We start from the raw sequence: 18,754 nt of genomic DNA, 5'->3' as shown, positions 1-18,754 counted from the left end.
AGCAGCTTTTTTGTAAACACATCATGGCTGGGCTTCGTGAACAAAGATTTGGGGAGGGCTCTACCCACGTTTGTTACAAGCACACTGGTGGCTAAAGAGGCCAATACGAGATAGACACGTCCAGTTGCAAAAGGCACAGCAGAAAGACTCCTTAGGTGGTAAATTCTGCAAGACACAATTCTTTCTGCGCTGTCTTTTCTCCTCGAGAGTGATCCTGCGTGCTTTCTCAAAAGCATCAGCAGTGTTATAGATGGTGTGTCTCCAGACCTCCCGATTGGAGGCCAGAGTAGACCAGTTATGTTGATCAATATTTTTAAACACAAGCACTTATATAAATACTGATTCTGATTTTTTTGATTTACATGTGAGGTTACAGATACCTCAGTGCAGTAATACAAATAAGAGATGAAGCAGAAATACTCATTGTTTTCCCCAGATAAATTACATAAGACAGATTGACAACAATTGACTTTGTGGTTTTGTATTTGCTTAAAAGGGTGAATTTGACCAATACTTCAGTGCTTTATTGGATTAGGTTTGTAATGGCTATATATTTTAAAATTCCATTACAATATTTTATAGAGTAATGAATGATAACATTTTTGTATAGAATGATGTAAAATGTTTAGAACATTTGGACCACATTTGCTATTCTGACATTAGTAATTGGAAATGTGTACAAATATAAAAGCTTATGAAAAATCCTGTGAAATTATGTCACTGTAATGCCAGATCACTTGGTCTGGAAAAAAATTTCCTCCCAGAAGAAATAATTCTAATGTAATGGAAGTTTCAGTCATTGTCTGTGTTTCAACCATGCATTAATGGGAGACCTTTCTGAACATGATCCCAGGGGACTACTTGATGACACAGTCTTCAATCCTCTGAATTTCAAGAATGTGTTGCAAGTTTACTGTTAACAAATGCTTTTGCAGTTCTTTTACGTAGATCATCTCTCGCTGTTTAAAATGAATTACATCTCATATCTTTTTATAATAGGGCTTAGCTGGACCAGAAGGTAACCCAGGTCCTAAAGGTGTAAGAGTAAGTAAGCATTTTAAGCATTTTGGTATGCATATCTATTTTTACCCATACAGTACATAAGAAAGGGGATGAGGAATTTAATTCACCTCTGCCTGCTGAACCACTCTGCCCTTGCAGAACCTGCAAATGAGAAGACACAGTGTATCTTTCAAAATACATGTAAGAGTTTACTTTTTTTTCCGCGGTGAGCTGCAGAGAGCAGTCTTCCATTGTTGCCCTTCCTCTCACTTGCATGCAGTCAAGAGAAGAAAGTAGTACTGGGTGTGTGAGGGCTGGGAGTGAAGAGCAGTGGACATTTCCTGCCTGAAGCATTATTTCCATGATGGAAGTTGTCAAGAAAGGAGACATATCTGGCATTTGCAGTCTGTAACAGCTACAGAAACTGATAAAGGGAAACAGTCTTGTCATACAAAAACCATGAAAGTGATCTTAAGATTTTAGAATGGTTGAATTGTAGTTTTATATACCCCAGGGACTGAAGGGTCTTACTGCTCTGTGCGTTCGAGGTTTGCTTTTGATTACTCTTGGAAGTAAAATAAGTTGGGTTTTTCTCTATACATCCTGGTGCATGTATATGTATTTTTTCACACTGACTCTCACCATCAAGCAGTAGAAACAGGTTTCCAGAAACTTGCATGTTGCTAGTTGCATCTAGGACTTGAAGGCAGCTTTTGCTAAGTGTTTTCAGGCCCTCAGTTCACATACAGGTTGATAAGCAGTGTTCTGTGTTCTCAAACATCTATTAAAATAATTTTCTTACTAAGTTATTATCAATATTTGCTTTTGTCTTGGTTTTTTTTTGATGTAGTTACTAAAAGCCTTTACCTGCATCAGCTTCTTAAACATTTGCCTGCTTTTTTTGGGGTGTTTTTTTTATGTCAGTTTTCATTACAATGATGGGAAAAATTAGTTTGTCAGGATCAAGTGCCAACAGATATTGGACCCTCAGGGATTGTTTCTTTTATGTTTCTTCAGTTTATTTTTGTTCAGATTCTCAAGCATTTTGTCTTGTTCTCCCTTCAACCAACAAGACATTGTGATCCCAGTCACTTCCTGAAAAGTTACTGCTGCTCTGTTTACACAAAGCTAAAAATGGCCAATGCATGAGTAATTTAAGGGAAAAACACCTGTCATGTCTTAAGGCTAAGTCCTGTATATGAATTCTAAAAACAACTCCCAGTAAAAAATGATGACACAGCCCTCTTGAGCCATATTACTGTGCCATGGAGTGTGCAGCAACATGATATGAAGTGTTTAGAGCTTTACATTTAAAACATTCCTGTTATCAAACTGTGCTCTGCTTCTCAGCTATTTTAAGAAACTGTAGAAAGTAGAAGTGTCCTTGTTTTCCTTACTCTCACATTAGGCTGGATGACAAGAAGGGCACTATCTTTCATAATTAACAAAAAAAAAAAGAAATTAAATAATTACAGTTGGAGGACTGGAGAGAGTTATGAAAGCAAGGAATTCTTTTTTAGTAACTAATAATATTTTTATTCCAGTCTCAGGTTGAATCTGATATTGTAGAACCCATCTCTCCATACAGCTGAGGAATGGTGGCAGAGAAATGCCACCACTGAACTTTAAGACATTCTACTTGTATTAAGATAAACTTTTGTCTTTTAAGAGCTCTTACATATAGCAGTGATCACACAGTGTTATTAAAGATGAGAACATATTTTCTGATGTATTTCATGAATAAGGTTAACTTATGAAAAAAGTTGCTAATTCCATCTATTCTAATAAATAAGGTGTCTGATGCAACCTTGTCTTATTGGACCACTTTCTTGGTACTTCTTTGTTAGCTGACTTTGTACTCTTATAGCAGGAAATTGGTTTTGCTCTTAGTTGGAGAGTAAATCCTGGTCACATTTAAATTGCTAGAGCTTCACTGGTAGTTTCAAATGAGTCTGAATTTAATCCCTCTATTGTGAACCCATATCTAGCCAATACTGAGGGACAAGCAGTGTTGATGAAAAGCATTGTTCTTATGTTTTTAGGGTTTCATTGGACCTCCAGGTGTGGCAGGACAACCAGGACCTGAAGGAGAAAGGGTAGGCTTAGTGGAACATTAATGAAATGTTGATGTTTGTGTGGTAATGCAATATACGTTAGAATGAGGGGAAAATGTACAATGTATTCATTTTAGTACTTTTTGCTAATAGCAAAACTGATGTGAAGAAAATCAGATAAGTATGTCATATACAATTAGGCTAATCAATGAAATGCACTGGTGCTAAAGTTAAATGGGGAGCAGCTGTAAATTATTATCTTAATTTACTCCACAGCTGCAAGGATTAGGGTTATTTTTTTTCTTACTAACAAGGCCCTTTATGAATATTTTTCATTGGAGCAATTTCATTCATTCAGTAATTAATATTTGTCTCTTCTCAGATGATCTTTAAAGTAGAACAAGCCATGGAAGTCTCTGTTACTCTGCGCTTGAGCTTTTCCTTACTTCTCTTGAGCACAAAACTGCCTGGCCATGTACTTAGATTCAAGCAAGATATGGCCCTTTTTCATAACTGTTCTGATATGGCCACAGTACAGACAAGCAAAGTTTGTGTTTCTGCTGTAGGACAATGTCTCTGTGATTCTTTGTTCAAATATTCTTTATTTTTTAATTCTTATTTAGTGGTAGTGCTTCTGACACTGTCTTTTTCCAATCAAATAATCAAAACCAGATTTAATTACTTGAATTTAAGTACTGAAGGAAAGAAAACTTACTTTTGATGGGTTATTTCTTTCTCAGGGCATCCCAGGCTTACGTGGAAAAAGAGGTCCTAAAGGGAGACAGGTAAAGCTTTTAATACTTGTTATAATTCCTGCTGCCAATATAAATCCACCTGTAATTCACTCTATAACTTCAATCACTGAAAAAAGTTAGGGGTTTTTTTGTCCATAGATGACTTTCTATTGTTTTCAGCTAGTACATAAATAAATTCTGTAAAATCTATGTTAGCACAAGGTGCAGATATGATGCAAGCTTTGTTAATCTGATTTTGGTGTTGGTTTGGATGAAGACCTTCGAATGTCTAATATTTCTGGACTGTGGTAAATTAAAGCTGTCCTCTACTTAACATATATTTCTAGAGCTGAGAATAAACACAAATCTGCCAAGGATACATTATCAAGGTTTACATATTTCCTGTGTAAATATGTAAAACATGCCAAATGTTTTGTTTTCTGCAGCAACCATATTATTTTAGGTCTTTGAAGCTATCCAGGAGTTTCTAATTTTAACTTTCTTGTGGTTTGAGATTGAAAACCACGATAGTGTTCTGCAGTTGTGCAGTCAGTTGCACTCAGCAGTTCAGATGACTTTTAGCTAGCATTTTGAACAAGCTTGTTCAGCAGTTGTAGGGTGATTATCATAATTTGGCCCTGGATGTATGCTAAGAAAGTTGTGGGGGATTCTGTTTAATTGTTTTGTTTTCTGTGTGATCTAGCACCAGCCAAAATAGTCACTAGCCTACAAGAGTTGCTTCTATGTAAAGAAAGGCAAGCAAAGTGCCATTAAGTTGATAGACTGCTCTCTGCAGCTGCTATCAAATAGTTGAGGTACAGAAATCGAAGGAGGAATTTGGTTTTTAATTATTCAGCTAGAAGGACAGGGTGTTCCTGTGCTTGTTGACCATATTGTCATTTGCTTATAACTTGAATTGAATGCTACTTTGTGCATCTGCGTGTTGGGCACAAAGGGCTCTGTGCCATCAATACCTTGCAGTAGTTGGCAGTGTCTCGTGCTGATGAGTCACATGCAGTGTTTAAGAACCAGGAGAACCTGGATGGAAATCAAAGTCTTGTGCTGAGTGTGGAATAGGAAGAAGAGGTGACAGCAGAGTACACTGAAAATGTGTTTTGCATTATACTATCATTCTCCATGGCAGGTTTCACTGATTGCCAGTATAGTTGTTCCAGTCCATAGCAGTTAGTTGGTGCTGTGTATGCTGTGGTAAGCAGTTATTTTTCATTTACAATCAGAGCACAGTGCGAGGCTATGTTCTGATAAGGACTTTTATTTATATAAATTTACTCAGAGAAGATTCACATAGGTGACAGAGCACCAAAAGCCCCTCTACACAATGTCTGTGATTACCTTAATACAATACTGATTTCTTTTAATGTTGTAATTTCCTCAATCCCAAGGTTCATTCCAAATCCCAAGGTTCATTCCAAATCCTTTCTATGATCTATAAAGTACTTATTTGACTGAAGGTTCCTAATGTAAGGCCCAAACCAGGAGAGCAATCACATGGGAACCTGGCTTGAAGTACTCTGCTGGATCACAGTCTTAGAGAATGTGTGTTATTTTAACCCCAAACAATGATAGCTGTAATGACAAGGTCTTTTGTCACAATGCCTAGAGTTAACGCTGGTGCTTTGGGGCAGAGCACCATTGCTAAAGGAAATTTGGCATGGGAATTTGTAGTGCCTGAGGTCAGGCTCCTCACCTTTTGTTCTAGGGTGCAACTTATTTCTTTGGACTAAACTTCTCTCAATAATAATAGTTGAGACAAAAAACCAGTCTGACAGGCAGGGATCTTCATGAAAGAAAACAGGTCCGAAACGTCATCTCATTTTTGTGCAAAGTAATTTTCAAGTATAAATGAAGTGGATCATACAAAGGATCATACACTTATAATTCACAAAATGCTGCTACTTACTAGATTTATTGAATAGTTGTTCATATTTGTAACATTTCTGGCATATTTAAAATGGAACAAAAAATTCAATTGCTCAAATCTGTATTGTGAACATCACAGAGTGAGGATGTGTTTGAATTTTAGATTAGTTTTGCATATAATATGCTTTTAAGAAAATATTTCACAGTAGAAGTATATACATTCAATTTCTTTCCATTGTATGGTCATAATACAAAACTTGGCTAGTTCTGCAGTATTTTTAATGCATTGTCTGTCCTGTTAGTATGATGCATTTTGCTCTTATATACACATTTGAGGGAATGCTTTTACATAGTTTTCTTCTATCTGTGATTAGTTAAAACCAGTTGTCAATGTGTCAGAACAGACCCTGGAAATTTTACTAAGAATTTATTAATCCAGTTTTTTGTAACTGTAAAAACAATTCAGATTCTGGTTTATATTAAAATTATGAATACTCATCCTTTGTATGCTTTATGCTAATGATAAATGATAATATTGATTTCATAAAACTCTTGTTGCACAGTAATATTATTATATTCCTTCCAGTTTTAGACTTTTCTGACTGTTCATTTTGCTTTTGTTTTTCTACTTACTAAGATGAGTTTTTTAGCATCAGTTAAAGGACACATGCTGTTGGGAATGGGATTATGATGACTGGGGGTAATCTGTCCCTTTTGTAACTCCTGCTATACTGGGTTTGTGCTGTATCATTTGTGACCTGCATCTATGATTCCATGTGGCTGGTAAAACTGTCCCATTGCATCCTCCATTTCCCCTTTGATGCCTCATTTGTGAGTTTAAAAAAATATACATACTTGTGAATTATGTAATCAAATTACTTTGCCCAGCAATTTATGTGCTTCTGGAGTGGGCAACATCTGAAAGAAGAAAAACAATCCTCAAAACCCTTAGAGTAAGAAGAAAGATTAGAGCCAGTAAAGTGGTGGAATTCCATTTCATTTTGCTTTTCGAGCAAAAAATGAGCAAAAAATGAACATTCTGTTTCAAGCTTCAGTGCTTGACTTGATAAATCAGATTTCTTTCCTGATAATCTAGTATCTGAAGTCAAAACGCTCATAAAATGAATGAGGTTTTACCATGTCTTGAGTTATTATTTCAGTCTCTAGATGCAGAGTAAGGCAAGTGTTCACATTGGTAAGGACCACTCTTCACGTCTTAGATAATGAAGAATGGCTATTTTCTCTTCTGCTTTAGGGTTTTCCAGGTGACTTTGGAAATAGAGGCCCTCCCGGTCCAGATGGAAGTCCTGTAAGTATTGAATTGTGTGTTGATTAACATGATAAAATTTGTAACACTCAATGTTAACTCTCCTCCTAAATAGAAAGGAGACTTTTGCCTCAAAAGAAATGTCTTGAAGTCCACAGGAAAATTCTGGACTGTTAAATTTTTCATGGAAATTGCTAGGAAAGTACTATGATAAATATAAAAAAGAGCAACAAAAGACTCAGAAAGCTGCAGAAAGAATGCAGTTTCCACTGCTACATGTGCTGACTACCTTGAGAATCCGATCTCTTGTTGTCCTCGTTCCATTGCTGGTGAATGTTTTGTCTTCAAAAATTCTTGCGTTGGATTTGATCTTGCATTGTTTATTTAAACCATTATTCCAAGATCACCTTAACAAAATAGGATTCTGCCTACGTGTAAAACCCTAGCTTTTGTATGCTTATGCCTTTGGTAGCTGATTTCATCCTTTGAACTGTAACTGAAAACAATTATGCTAGTATGTCATTCAGTGCTTTATAATCAGTATGATAACAGCTTTGTCCTTGGCAGTGTGTGCAGGCTAAAGTGCTCTTGTAGTATGATATTCAAACTGTGCCACAGTCACATCTCTTAAAGCAGCTTTGCTGTCTTGCTGTATTTGTAGGGAAACTCTGGCTGCAGACTCCAAACTCAGATTTCCTTTGGTGTCAGAAACCAGTGAAAGGCTTTGGGCAGGACAAAAGTACAGCAATAAGCTCTGGGTAAACTAGCAGCTGATTTAAATGATCTTGTATTGTTGGATGCTCCTTTGGAAACTGCTATCAGTTTGCGTCTAAAGATTTTTCTGATATGGACCAGAGTCAGCAACTGGGCAGAGATTGTCTCCTTTTTCAAGGCCTGCCCTGACATCCACCTTAGAAACTTGTTTTAGAAAAGCTTACCTGAATTTTGCTGGTGGGTTATCAACATTTGGTGACAACATTTTGTAACATAGGAAAAAAACTCTTTTGCACTTCTGGTCCCTGAGGCAGTTTCCCTTGTTGGAATGTCAGGTGATGTCAATATAGTGCTTTTCATCTTGAAAACCCTCTGAGGCTTTGTGAGTGTCACCAGCTGCTTTTCAAATGATATTAAAACATTAGTTCTTCCTTCCCTTCCTGGTACTCCCAAGTCTCCCTCCATTCCTGATAAAACACATATTGTCTTTCCACCAGATCTGCAGAAGAGTACTTTAATAGAAACAAGCTCAGAAAGCCTGGATCTGAAATTACAGACTTGCACTTTACAAAGAAGCCTGTTTTAATGCAAACATTTGCAAACAAGTTCCATCTAATCTGCCAAGACAGCTGCTGATCTTTCTGCCTTCTTAGACAGGCAGCAACCTCTCTCCCCTCCTCCCCCAAAACTCACCCTGCAGGGCTTGTTCAGGCAAGGGGCCAGAGCTGCAGCTGCAGGGGGCTGCAGTGCTAATGGGATATTTACAGAGCCTGTTCGTGTGCTGGCAGTGAAGAGCAGGGGCTGCCTGGGAGGCCTGTGGTGGCAGGAACTTGAAGGGAAGACATTTCTTCCCATGTGCTGACTTGACACTAATGACACTTGTCTCCATGCCTAATTTCTTCTGCTTAACTGACTGATGCCATCCTTCATTTCCACAACACCCTCCCAGTTCTCTGAGGATGTTGATCTGCCTTGGAGAATGTTGCTTGAGCATCCAACTTCGCTTCTGGTTAGTTTGGAGCAGGTTGGAGAAGGTGCTTAGGCACCAGAGGACAGAGGAGAGCACAGAGGTGTCCTCTGGGCCATGTCGAAGTCATGCCCAGTTGGACACATTCAGAATGGGCTTAGATTTGCTTGCATAAAACTTCCCCTGCACTGTGGGTGCCAACAGGCTGTGGTGAACCCTCTGAATGACATTGAGTAGCAGGTCCCAGGTGTTGGGACAGCCTGCATGAGACATGATGATCTGGAGGGTTACAATACCTGTTTTGTGTAAGGCAAAGAGACTTGGCAACTGTTTTCTGCAGCGTTTTAACCTCTTCTGAGTTAAACTTGAGTGTGATAGAGGCAGTAGTAGAGTACTGTTGAATTTGTAACTTCTTTTAAAGTACAAGTACTGTAGTTTGTATCAAGAAGCAATTTTTCATAAAGAGAGTGTTAATTTTGCAGTGGTCTTTCTATGAACTGAGCCATTGTTCTATTCATCTTTCAAAGAAATATTAATAAATTCATTTTTCACCCTCAAAAAATTGTTCCTTCTTCCTCCCATTTTAGGTATTGTGGTAAAAAAAGTCTCATATCCCTGCAGTAGCAGCAGGAATGATTTCATACACAAATATCTGGAGATCGAATTGCACAATCCAGAGATTTTAATAAGTGTGTTCCTCTGTACGGTGATAAGCTCTCATTCGTTTGGAACTCTATAAAAATCCCAAATAACTTGCTCTGTAGATCACTTTTATTAATCTTATCACTGGGATTTCTTTTCAAATGGTAAAATTCAGATAATCTAAAATTAATTTTTTTTTTTAAGGGAATTGTTGGTGGGGTTGGTCCTCCTGGATTTCCAGGACTAAGAGTGAGTACACTTTTATTACTTTGATATGGTTTCATTACAATATTTGTCTTGTGTGTTTGTCTTTGTTTGTGAAATAATAAAAATTATTATGGAAATCCAAGGATTTAAACAGATTTTGTTCTAACTAGCCATGATTTTAATTAATATCACTCTACAAAACTGCTGTCATGTTGCCAGTATGGAGTACTTCTGTACTTCATGTGGATTTGTATGCTTATTTCTGATCCAGTATGTCTGGTTTTTTTATTTGAAATAACCAAGTTTTCTAGTTCATAGCACTAAAGCCAGTGTTACTTTTTCAAAAAGTACAGTTGTCTCAAACACTTTAACAACTCATCCCTCATTTGTTCCTGAACATGGCTACCAAATTCAGAGGAGAATTAATTTCTGAGAAAAATTACTTTAGCTCGTTAACAGTATTATATTGATTTTTAAAAAAATATTCATAGAAGAAGGTTGTGGTGCTCAGTGTGGAGTTGCACGCTGTAGTTGTATCAATGCAGTTGTGCCAGAGAAGGTCTGTGACATCAGTGAGTCCTACAGGAGGTGGGAAAGAGTGATACTTTCATACTATATAGTCTTACTCCCTTTTTTTTTAAAAGTAATTCACAGATTTACTCATAGAGGACCTCTATTTTGTTCTTGACATTGTCTCAATCAAGCCTGGCTATGCAACCATGTTCACAATGTAGGAGAAATAGCATGTTTGCATTTGAATTAAGAAAGCTGTGATTGTCTCCAGTGTTTCCTTTGTGGTTTTTTTTTTTTTGATATCTGCAGATCTGAAACATTCTTGATAAGTTTGTCACTTTACACTTATGGTCATCTGACTTTTCCTTTTGAAGTACGACAGTTGAGTTCAATTACTATTAACTTTTTAATGATATGTTTATAACAAAAAATATTCCTGTAAGTCATCCCTTGTTGTCCGATTGGGATTGTTATGGCATTGCCATAGTGAAAACACAAGAAAACTCTGTAGCTTCCAGCCTCATCATGCAAACATGAATTTACTCTGTTCTTGTCAGTTGACATATTCAAGCCAATTGAAGCACTCAAGCTACTGGAGATTGCACTTTTGAGAATTTGCTTAAAATTACAGTTTGCTTTTCCTTCTTACATGACTGTCTTTCGAATTTTACCTCAAGGACATTGATAATTGTATTAATGTATCTAGGTTTTTTAAAAAAACCTACTATATATCACTTCTAAAAAGGTATTGTTACTGATTATTTTGACTAAACCTTAGTAGTTTTGCCCTATCTAGAATTCATGAGCATAAATGTTCATGGGGTCAAAGCTCCATTTGCCTTCTTGCTGAGTTGTGGTTATTGACAGAGACATTGAATGTCAATAATTTTTTTGTGAAATAGAGAAATAATTTTCAATCACCAATCCAAAGATTTTACCATTTGTACATAGGTGAAATATAACCATAATGAGTGCTATTTCTTGGGGAAAAAAAAAATCAATGGCATATTTAGATTTTGAACAGCATGTAATCAACAATTCTTTTGTGTGTAAGCTCCATTTAATTGGCCTGCCTTCTCTTCTTTATGTGTGAGACTCTTTCACACGGTTCCAGTAACACCATGTTGGTTTGTCTGGTTTCCTCTTTCCCAGTTACATAATTGGAAGATCTCTGCTTTGTTCCAGAGTTTCTTTACACGGGACCATTGCACTCTTTAAACTGTAGCAGAATTTCACCAGGACCCTGGGGGAATTCCAGGTGACCCCAGCATCCCAAAGTACAGTTTGTATGGTGCAGCCCATTTCCTTGACCACAACTGCTCTCAAAATGGGTTTGTGCTCCCTGGCCTCAGCTCACACAGCTGTTACTCAGGCAGATATTAGTGGTCATCCGAAACTGAGTACAGAACTGCAGCCCTCAATGTTTGCTTTAAAATACTTAGGCCATTATAACACAATATACTAGTACAAGATGAATACTGAATATGAGATTAAATATATTTTTCTGGCAGAAACCAACAGCATTAATTCAAGTAGCTTGTCTAGCCCAGCTGTATGCAGTGGCAAGAGATAGTTGTATTTTTGCTTTGTTCATAAGGACAATGGCAAAATGAGCAGCATCAGCAAGCTGAGTATAATAATTCCTTTATTTCATAATTTTTTTCAATATGCAAAGCACTTGCTAAGTCCAGAGTTTTGGCTGGCAGAGCCATCAGTCTCTCAAGACTTAGCAAGGTCATAAGTGCTAATAAGATGAAAAGTTTCAGAAAATTTACTGCTACACTTATCAGAACTAGTTTTTTTTTCTCTTTTTCTTTCCTTTAAAACCCCCACCTAATAGTAGGAAAATATAAATTTTCCTTTTCTGGTATCTTATCTTTTTAACACTCAAAAGTAATTTGATTTTAATTTCACTTGTCACACAGAAATGGTGGAAAAGGTACACTTTAGCTGAGAAAGTTTTGGGTTTTATCTCTGAGCAAATTTTAACCAAACTGATAAGCATGTGCTAACATATACCGAGGCTGTTGTAGGTGGAGGATGATTAATAAACCTGATAGACTCACTAAGTCAATATTTTTCTTATCAGTGAGATAATTTTTCAGTTTTATTTTTATGTCATCATCATCATGGCTGGGCTTTGTGAACGAAGATTTGGGGAGGACTTTACCCACGTTTGTTACAAGCACACTGGTGGCTAAAGAGGCCAATACGAGATAGACATGTCCGGTTGCAAAAGGCACAGCAGAAGGACTCCTTAGGTGGTAAATTCTGCAAGACAGAATTCTTTCTGCGTTGTCTTTTCTCCTCGAGAGTGATCCTGCGTGCGTTCTCAAAAGCATCAGCAGTGTTATAGATGGTGTGTCTCCAGACCTCCTGATTGGAGGCCAGAGTAGACCAGTTATGTTGATCAATATGGCCAAGGCCGAGATGTTGTTTCAGGGAGTCCTTGTATCTTCTCGTCGCGGCTCCTCTCATGCAGCAGGTCACTCAGTATGTCTGGAGACTGTGACAGGAGTTTAATGAATCTGAATGTTGTAAAGCTGTTTTGGAACTTCCTCTCATTGCTTTTATAAGCTAAACTTATAAAAGTTTATAAGTACTTCTCTGTGATTTTTCAATCATTGCTGTTGTTACCATAAGTGTGCCTTCCAACATACAGGATTATTAATACAGGAGTGCCTTGCTGAACTGGAATATGTAGCACAAGTAAAAGACAGCAATGTAACCAATTTGTCTTGATCGTCTAGCATGACAGAATATGTCATTTAAGCAGTCATGGAAAGCTAAAGCAATGTAGAGTGGCAACTTGAAATCTCTACCATTGAGAAACTAAGTGATCAGTCTTCCTTTTTCTCCAGTGAGCCATCAATCTGATGATGGCTGTAGAAGAATATTATTGCTAACATTGCTGAAAGAGTCTCCAGAGAATAACGAATGTGTGCTGAACTGGAAATGCATAGATGACCATCTCATCTTTTCCACATCACTCTCAGCAAGTTCTGCGTTAATATGCGTTGCTAAATTTTTGCATTGCCACAGAGATATAACACTGCCTTTTGGGTTTTTTGTTTGTTTGTTTGTTTTTCTCCAGAGGTAGAACAGGCAGGAAACAGATAGACTTTTCCCTTTGTAATATAGTCTTAACTATTGCTAAATCATGTCTTATGTTTGGCTCACCATCTCTCATTAACATTACTGCTGTTGTTGTGTTGATTTTGTAAGATTCTTAATTTATTTCTTTTTCATTTAGTGATTCACTTTTCTTTTTCCTGTCATAAAATTTTCCTTTTTTCTCCCATATAAGTCCTAGAAAGGAGAGATGTGGTAAGAGCTTTGAAGGTACATGAGAACAGAAAAAGTTAGCATGCCCATCATGACGTAGGCTTAATTTTGCGCACTTGGTATTTTGGAAGAGTCACTTTTTTTTTTTTTTTTTTTTAGGCTTAATTTTGCGCACTTGGTATTTTGGAAGAGTCACTTTTTTTTTTTTTTTTTTTAACTTGTAGAAGTCACTGATAGATGAGAAATCCTAGTAAAAGGACCATAAAAGGCCATTTTTTATGGCCCTACTCATCATAGAGTAATTTCTTTAACCAAATTCAATGCCTACAGAGAAGTGTTCTCATCTAACCTTAAGGACAGCAAGAATGGCCACAGAATGTACAGCTGCAGTACAAAAGAAAGCTTCCTTATTCTGCGTTGCCTAATGCACTGTGATCTCCTCTTGAATTTATAATCTACAGGAGAAGATGCAAGTTTGCTTTCTTGGGTTTCTGCTGATGTTGTTGGGAACTGTAGATATGGATACCCTTTTTCCCCAAGCAGTTAGCCTGAAAAAGATTTTGGTTTCTCTCTGTGATGCAGAAAATGCCACATTCTATTACAGTCTGTAAGTTATTCCATTTTATCAAATGTTTAATGCAGTCACCTTTCTTGCTGTTTGATAGGGAAGCATTGGGCCAGCAGGACCAAGTGGACCATCAGGAATTCCGGGGCCCACGGTATGGTGTTAAATGATCCCACAGCCAGGTGCCTATGCTGCTTTCCAAATTATATTTGAACATGGGATTTATGTCTTCTTTATTTTAACAGGGTTTCCCAGGGAGTGTGGGACAGCCTGGAATGAAAGGTGATAAGGTGATTTAAATATTTTCATTATCTTAGAGATATATAGTTCTTTCAGACTCCCTTCTTTAAATATTAAGCACAATGTACTTGGCAAAACCTTCCCTTTTTCCTTTTGTTTTCTTTTCTCTTCTGACTTTTATTTTTTAAAATTACTTAAGTCTCATGATCTGATATTTTATTTCTGGAGAGAGCACTTACTACTGGACATAACAATATCCAAGTCTACAGGGTTTCCTGGAGGGGTTTTTTCAGTGCAATATTTTGCATTGTGAAAGATCTGCTTTAGATCAATTTAATATTTAGTATTTAAAATTTCTCATTCTCTAATTCTGAAAACTACCCCATTTTAAGCCACATACATATGTCTGTATAAAATTATATGTTGTTTAGGGTGAACATGGCCTTGCAGGAGAGCCAGGAGACCAGGGGTACCCAGGAGATAAGGTAACTTATAATTGCATTCTTTCACAAAATTACCCAATTTCATCAACTTCATCAGTCTTCTGAATCTCTTAAAATGCAACAGGTCAGTTGCATAAAAGTAGAATGCAGTAATAAAAGTTACTGGATATCAGCAAATTAACATATTTTTCAGAAATGCTGTGCTCATTAAAACCTAGTTATTGAACATGTGAACAAAGACAAGTAAAGGGCACAGACAGAATTCTGGTAACTCCATGTTTAGAGATACATCAAGCAAGAGAAGAATTATGGTATGATCTGAATCTTGCTAAAAAACTTTTGTAAAAGATATTTTTCCCTTGAACCTTGAGGTTCATCTGCAGCTCACCTGGGCCTGGTGTGGTTAGCAGCAGCACAGGGTCTGACATGCTCCTTCATATCATGAAACTGAGATAAATAAGGATCTTCTTTCCTGTTTGGCTAGTACATCAGAAGTCACTGAAATAGCACATCCTGTGAGAACTCTTTTGATGAAAGTTCAGTGTTAGAAGATATTTCTCTTCCTACAGAATTATTTTGAAGTCTGTTTCAGGTGGCAAAATATAGCAATCTATTGCTTCGAACTTAACAATTAATTTTCATGTATATATAATAGCTTTTTTTTTTTCAGGGTGCTCTTGGTTTACCAGGACCCCCAGGGATCAGAGGAAAACCAGGACCCCCAGTAAGTTTACACACCAAATTTTGCTCTTAATATATCACTGTATGTTGTTCTATTTGATACTTTTGTGTGATAAGGTTCATACTACATGTAATCCTCTAGAAGCAACCTAATTCAAAATGCACTAAGAATAAGGTCTAAGATGCTTTTATTTCTAGTGACTGGTGTTAGTGAGCGAGTCAGATCTTAAGATATAAGGCTTTTTTACAGAGGTCAGTCCATGTGTCGAATTTTAATAGAGAAGTTCTTAGGATGTTAGGTATTCTGTGACAGTTAGTTTGTGAGGGAATAGACATGTTGGTAATATTTGAAGCAAATCCACTGAGAGCTTTGGGAACTGCCAAGATGAGCATTTGGACTAGCTGGATTTGGAGAGAGTGTGTGAAATCTTACTAATAACGGCCAATTCTCACAGGGTTGGGAGTAGTCATGAATTCCAGTATGTATTGATTTTTAGCAACTTTAAAGGCATCTGTGCAGTGCTGCCACTTCTGCTGGGTTTGTAAATGTTGAGACAGAAAAGGCATACTGCACAGGGTTATTTGACTTTTTTCTCACCTGTTTTTAGCACTAATCTCTCTATCTTTGGAGTATTGTCAGCTTTTAATTATACACTAAAGAGTCAATTTTCGTATGTGCAATCAAACCACTTAGACCCCATGAATGTCATAGGCCCTTAAACTCAATAAAAAATACTTTCTTTGTCTGAACAGTAGTGAATTTTAAGCACATACTGAATGTGACCAACTTTGTGACTTATGTTAAATTAAGCTTTGAGAAGTCAGTCCTGCAAGTAATATAATTTTTATTTTGTAGAATAAATTTACAATAAAATTGTTTATGCTGAAAATTAAAAAATATTTTCCAGGTCAGACTTTAATTTTGCTCAAGGAACATCTAGGTATGGTCTGGCAAAACTCGTAAATATGTGGAAGAACAGATATAACTTAGGGAAATAATCTGGCCCATTTTTATATGTGTCAGTATTTGTATATAATGGACTCACTATAACATGTGGAAAAGACCTAATTTTACTGTTATTAATCACAAAACTGCCATTTCTTTGGCTATGATTGGATGCTTAAAATATATAGGTAAACCAATATAGGTTTGTAAACCAATATCTGTAACAGTTACTTCCTGGACTTTTAAATAAGATGTAGGTTTTATTGTGGAAACAACTATATGTTTCAGGTGTTTTTTGTGACTATTTGTACTATCTCAAAACTCCCAATTTTTTTTGTCTAAAACTAATTTGATTTTTTATTTTTGGTGGCTTCGAAGAGATATGAAGAACTAGTCTTAACTGAATTAAAAGAGAGGCAGTTATAAAATTTCCTATTTAGTAAAAAAGTCATCTCAACACTTCTGTGGGCTTTCTTGTTAATAAATGTTTTTAAAATAAATTATAATCAAAAATCTTAATTGTTTGGATTTTTTTCAAGGGGAAAATTGGAGACCCTGGACCCCATGGACCATTGGGTCCTCAGGGACCTGAGGTAAGAAATTGCTTGATGGAGGTAAATTCAATGTAATTTAGTTCTAAATTACAAAAATCAGAGGTAAATGGGTTTGCTTCATAAAAGAATGTTTTCATAGTTGAATATAAAAAAACTTTTTATTCAGTCATAATTGATTAATTCATTCTCCTCCATAAAGTACAAAAAATTCCACCTCATAATTTTTCTGATGTAAAATATCAATATACGGGAGCTTTGAATACAAGTTAGTTCCTCATTTGTCTATGTGATTGGGATTTGCTCTCTTTTGAATCCTATTGCTATGGATTACACCTTGAATGAGGCTCATGTGATTTCTCAGGCACACTTCTATTCATAAATTCCACAGCGTGTTTACAAATGGGATTTTCCAGGCCTGGTTGCATATTTATCTCTTACAAAATAGCTTTGTTTGCAAGGACCATGAAGAATAAACACCAGTTACATGGGAAGCATTGCCAAGCAGTTGAATCTAGCAGTGAAGTTTCCTAACAACTCTGCAGAGCTATGGAAGTCTACACAGAAACTGTCAGTCTCCAAACTGTTCTATTTTTATTCTTTTTGACATTTTTACTGTGGGCTTTAAGGGAAAATACTGTGATATGTATCAGAAAGACATATGTATACACATGTATTTGCTGGAGAGATGAAGGCACAAATTGCAATTTCTTCTTTTTTAACCAGCTCTCTGCAATGAGTGTTTTCTAGGTTTTGTTTGTATTGGGGTGGGGTTTGTTTATTTGTTTGGGAGTTTCCCTTTTTTTTAGTATGTCTGAGAGATTTATGTTTGAAATTTTTTTTTTTCTGGCTTTACATGTTTGAGCATATCTCCTGAAACCAAGTCTCTGTATTCCTGCCTTCTTTATTGAAGAAGAGCCCTCACTGAGGGAAACTCACTGGTTAAATGCAATGTAGCAACACAATAACAGAATAAGCCTGTCTGTTTTAGTCAATGGTTGTGCAGAAGGCACAAAGCCTGTGCATGTTGTCCACAGTCCATAGCTACCTCCCTCTGTGGCTCAGGATTTTAGGTTTTGCAAGCCTCTTCATTATTAGCAGAAGAGGTCCTTGCATCATCTCTTCTCTTTGTACAGCTTTCAGCAAGGGACACCTGTGGCAGGTTAATACCAAATTTTTGGTCTTGAAGCCGATGTCCTGCTGACTCTGATGCCTATGCTGGTAGTCCTTCACAGATCCTTATTCCAACACAGACATGTTCCTTTGTGTCTGGGGAAAAGATCATCGTTCTGGGCTAGTACCCTCGGGGCAGATATGGATGGGAAATTTTCTGTCTGAAAAGCTCAGCATTTCCTTTTGCTCAGGAGTGCAGAATTACTTCATTGTTAGAGGGCAAATAAAGTGCATTATGCTAGATAATGAAAACTTGAGTGTCCAGGTTTTGGTTTGGTTTTTTTGTTTGTTTGGGGGGTTTTTTTGGTAATTATCTGTGAAATGTCAGGTTTAAAAAAACAAAGCAGTGTTCTGCTTAACTTCAACCTGCCAGACGGGTCCAAATAAAGCAAAAGAAGTTTTGCCACCTTTTACTTCATAAAAACATGGTCTCCATGTGACAAAATAACAGAAATAGAAGGGGTGTAGGGTAGTAGCATACTGGGATTTTTGACAAATTGAAAATACTAGAAGTTCTATAATAAAAGGAATTCAAAATAAGCAGCTAAAACTGAAGATTGTATCTTGCTCTCCCTGTTACTTTGTCTTATAAAAATAAGCTAGTTGTCATTGCCAGAAGCTATTTAGACACAACTGAATATATGAAGTATGAGCAAATGGGGTAGATTTTTCTAGAAGAAAAGCCTGCTGTCACATATGTGATCATGTCTGTTCTTTCAAAAACAGACAGCTATCTGGTCAAAAATGGCTGCTTTCCTTGCTCATATATATTATCTGAATGGTCAGACTTTCTGTGACCCCATGTAGAAAGCAGACATTACATCCTATGCTACCTGTTCCCTTGATGTTTCTGTAAATAGAAGAATGTGATGAATTAGTGTATTACAAG

At 36.7% G+C, this 18,754-nt stretch overlaps 1 protein-coding gene across 1 annotated transcript in view; it reads left to right on the top strand.

Annotated features, from left to right (window-relative positions):
* COL24A1 (collagen type XXIV alpha 1 chain) overlaps positions 1-18,754 on the top strand; it is a 127,736-nt gene that overhangs the window by 32,451 nt on the left and 76,531 nt on the right. The window contains exons 9-18 of the mRNA XM_017805305.1: positions 1,000-1,044; positions 3,045-3,098; positions 3,797-3,841; positions 6,927-6,980; positions 9,466-9,510; positions 13,932-13,985; positions 14,077-14,121; positions 14,503-14,556; positions 15,185-15,238; positions 16,681-16,734. Coding sequence (XP_017660794.1) covers positions 1,000-1,044; positions 3,045-3,098; positions 3,797-3,841; positions 6,927-6,980; positions 9,466-9,510; positions 13,932-13,985; positions 14,077-14,121; positions 14,503-14,556; positions 15,185-15,238; positions 16,681-16,734 — 504 coding nt within the window. The remainder of the gene's footprint in view (positions 1-999; positions 1,045-3,044; positions 3,099-3,796; positions 3,842-6,926; positions 6,981-9,465; positions 9,511-13,931; positions 13,986-14,076; positions 14,122-14,502; positions 14,557-15,184; positions 15,239-16,680; positions 16,735-18,754) is intronic.

This window comes from Lepidothrix coronata, unplaced genomic scaffold, assembly GCF_001604755.1.
Source record: "Lepidothrix coronata isolate B3197 unplaced genomic scaffold, Lepidothrix_coronata-1.0 Scaffold12, whole genome shotgun sequence".
In the NCBI taxonomy this organism is placed as follows: Eukaryota; Metazoa; Chordata; class Aves; order Passeriformes; family Pipridae; genus Lepidothrix; species Lepidothrix coronata.
The sequence above is the reverse complement of the archived record's forward strand: the minus strand, read 5'-3'. Positions and strand labels throughout refer to the sequence as shown.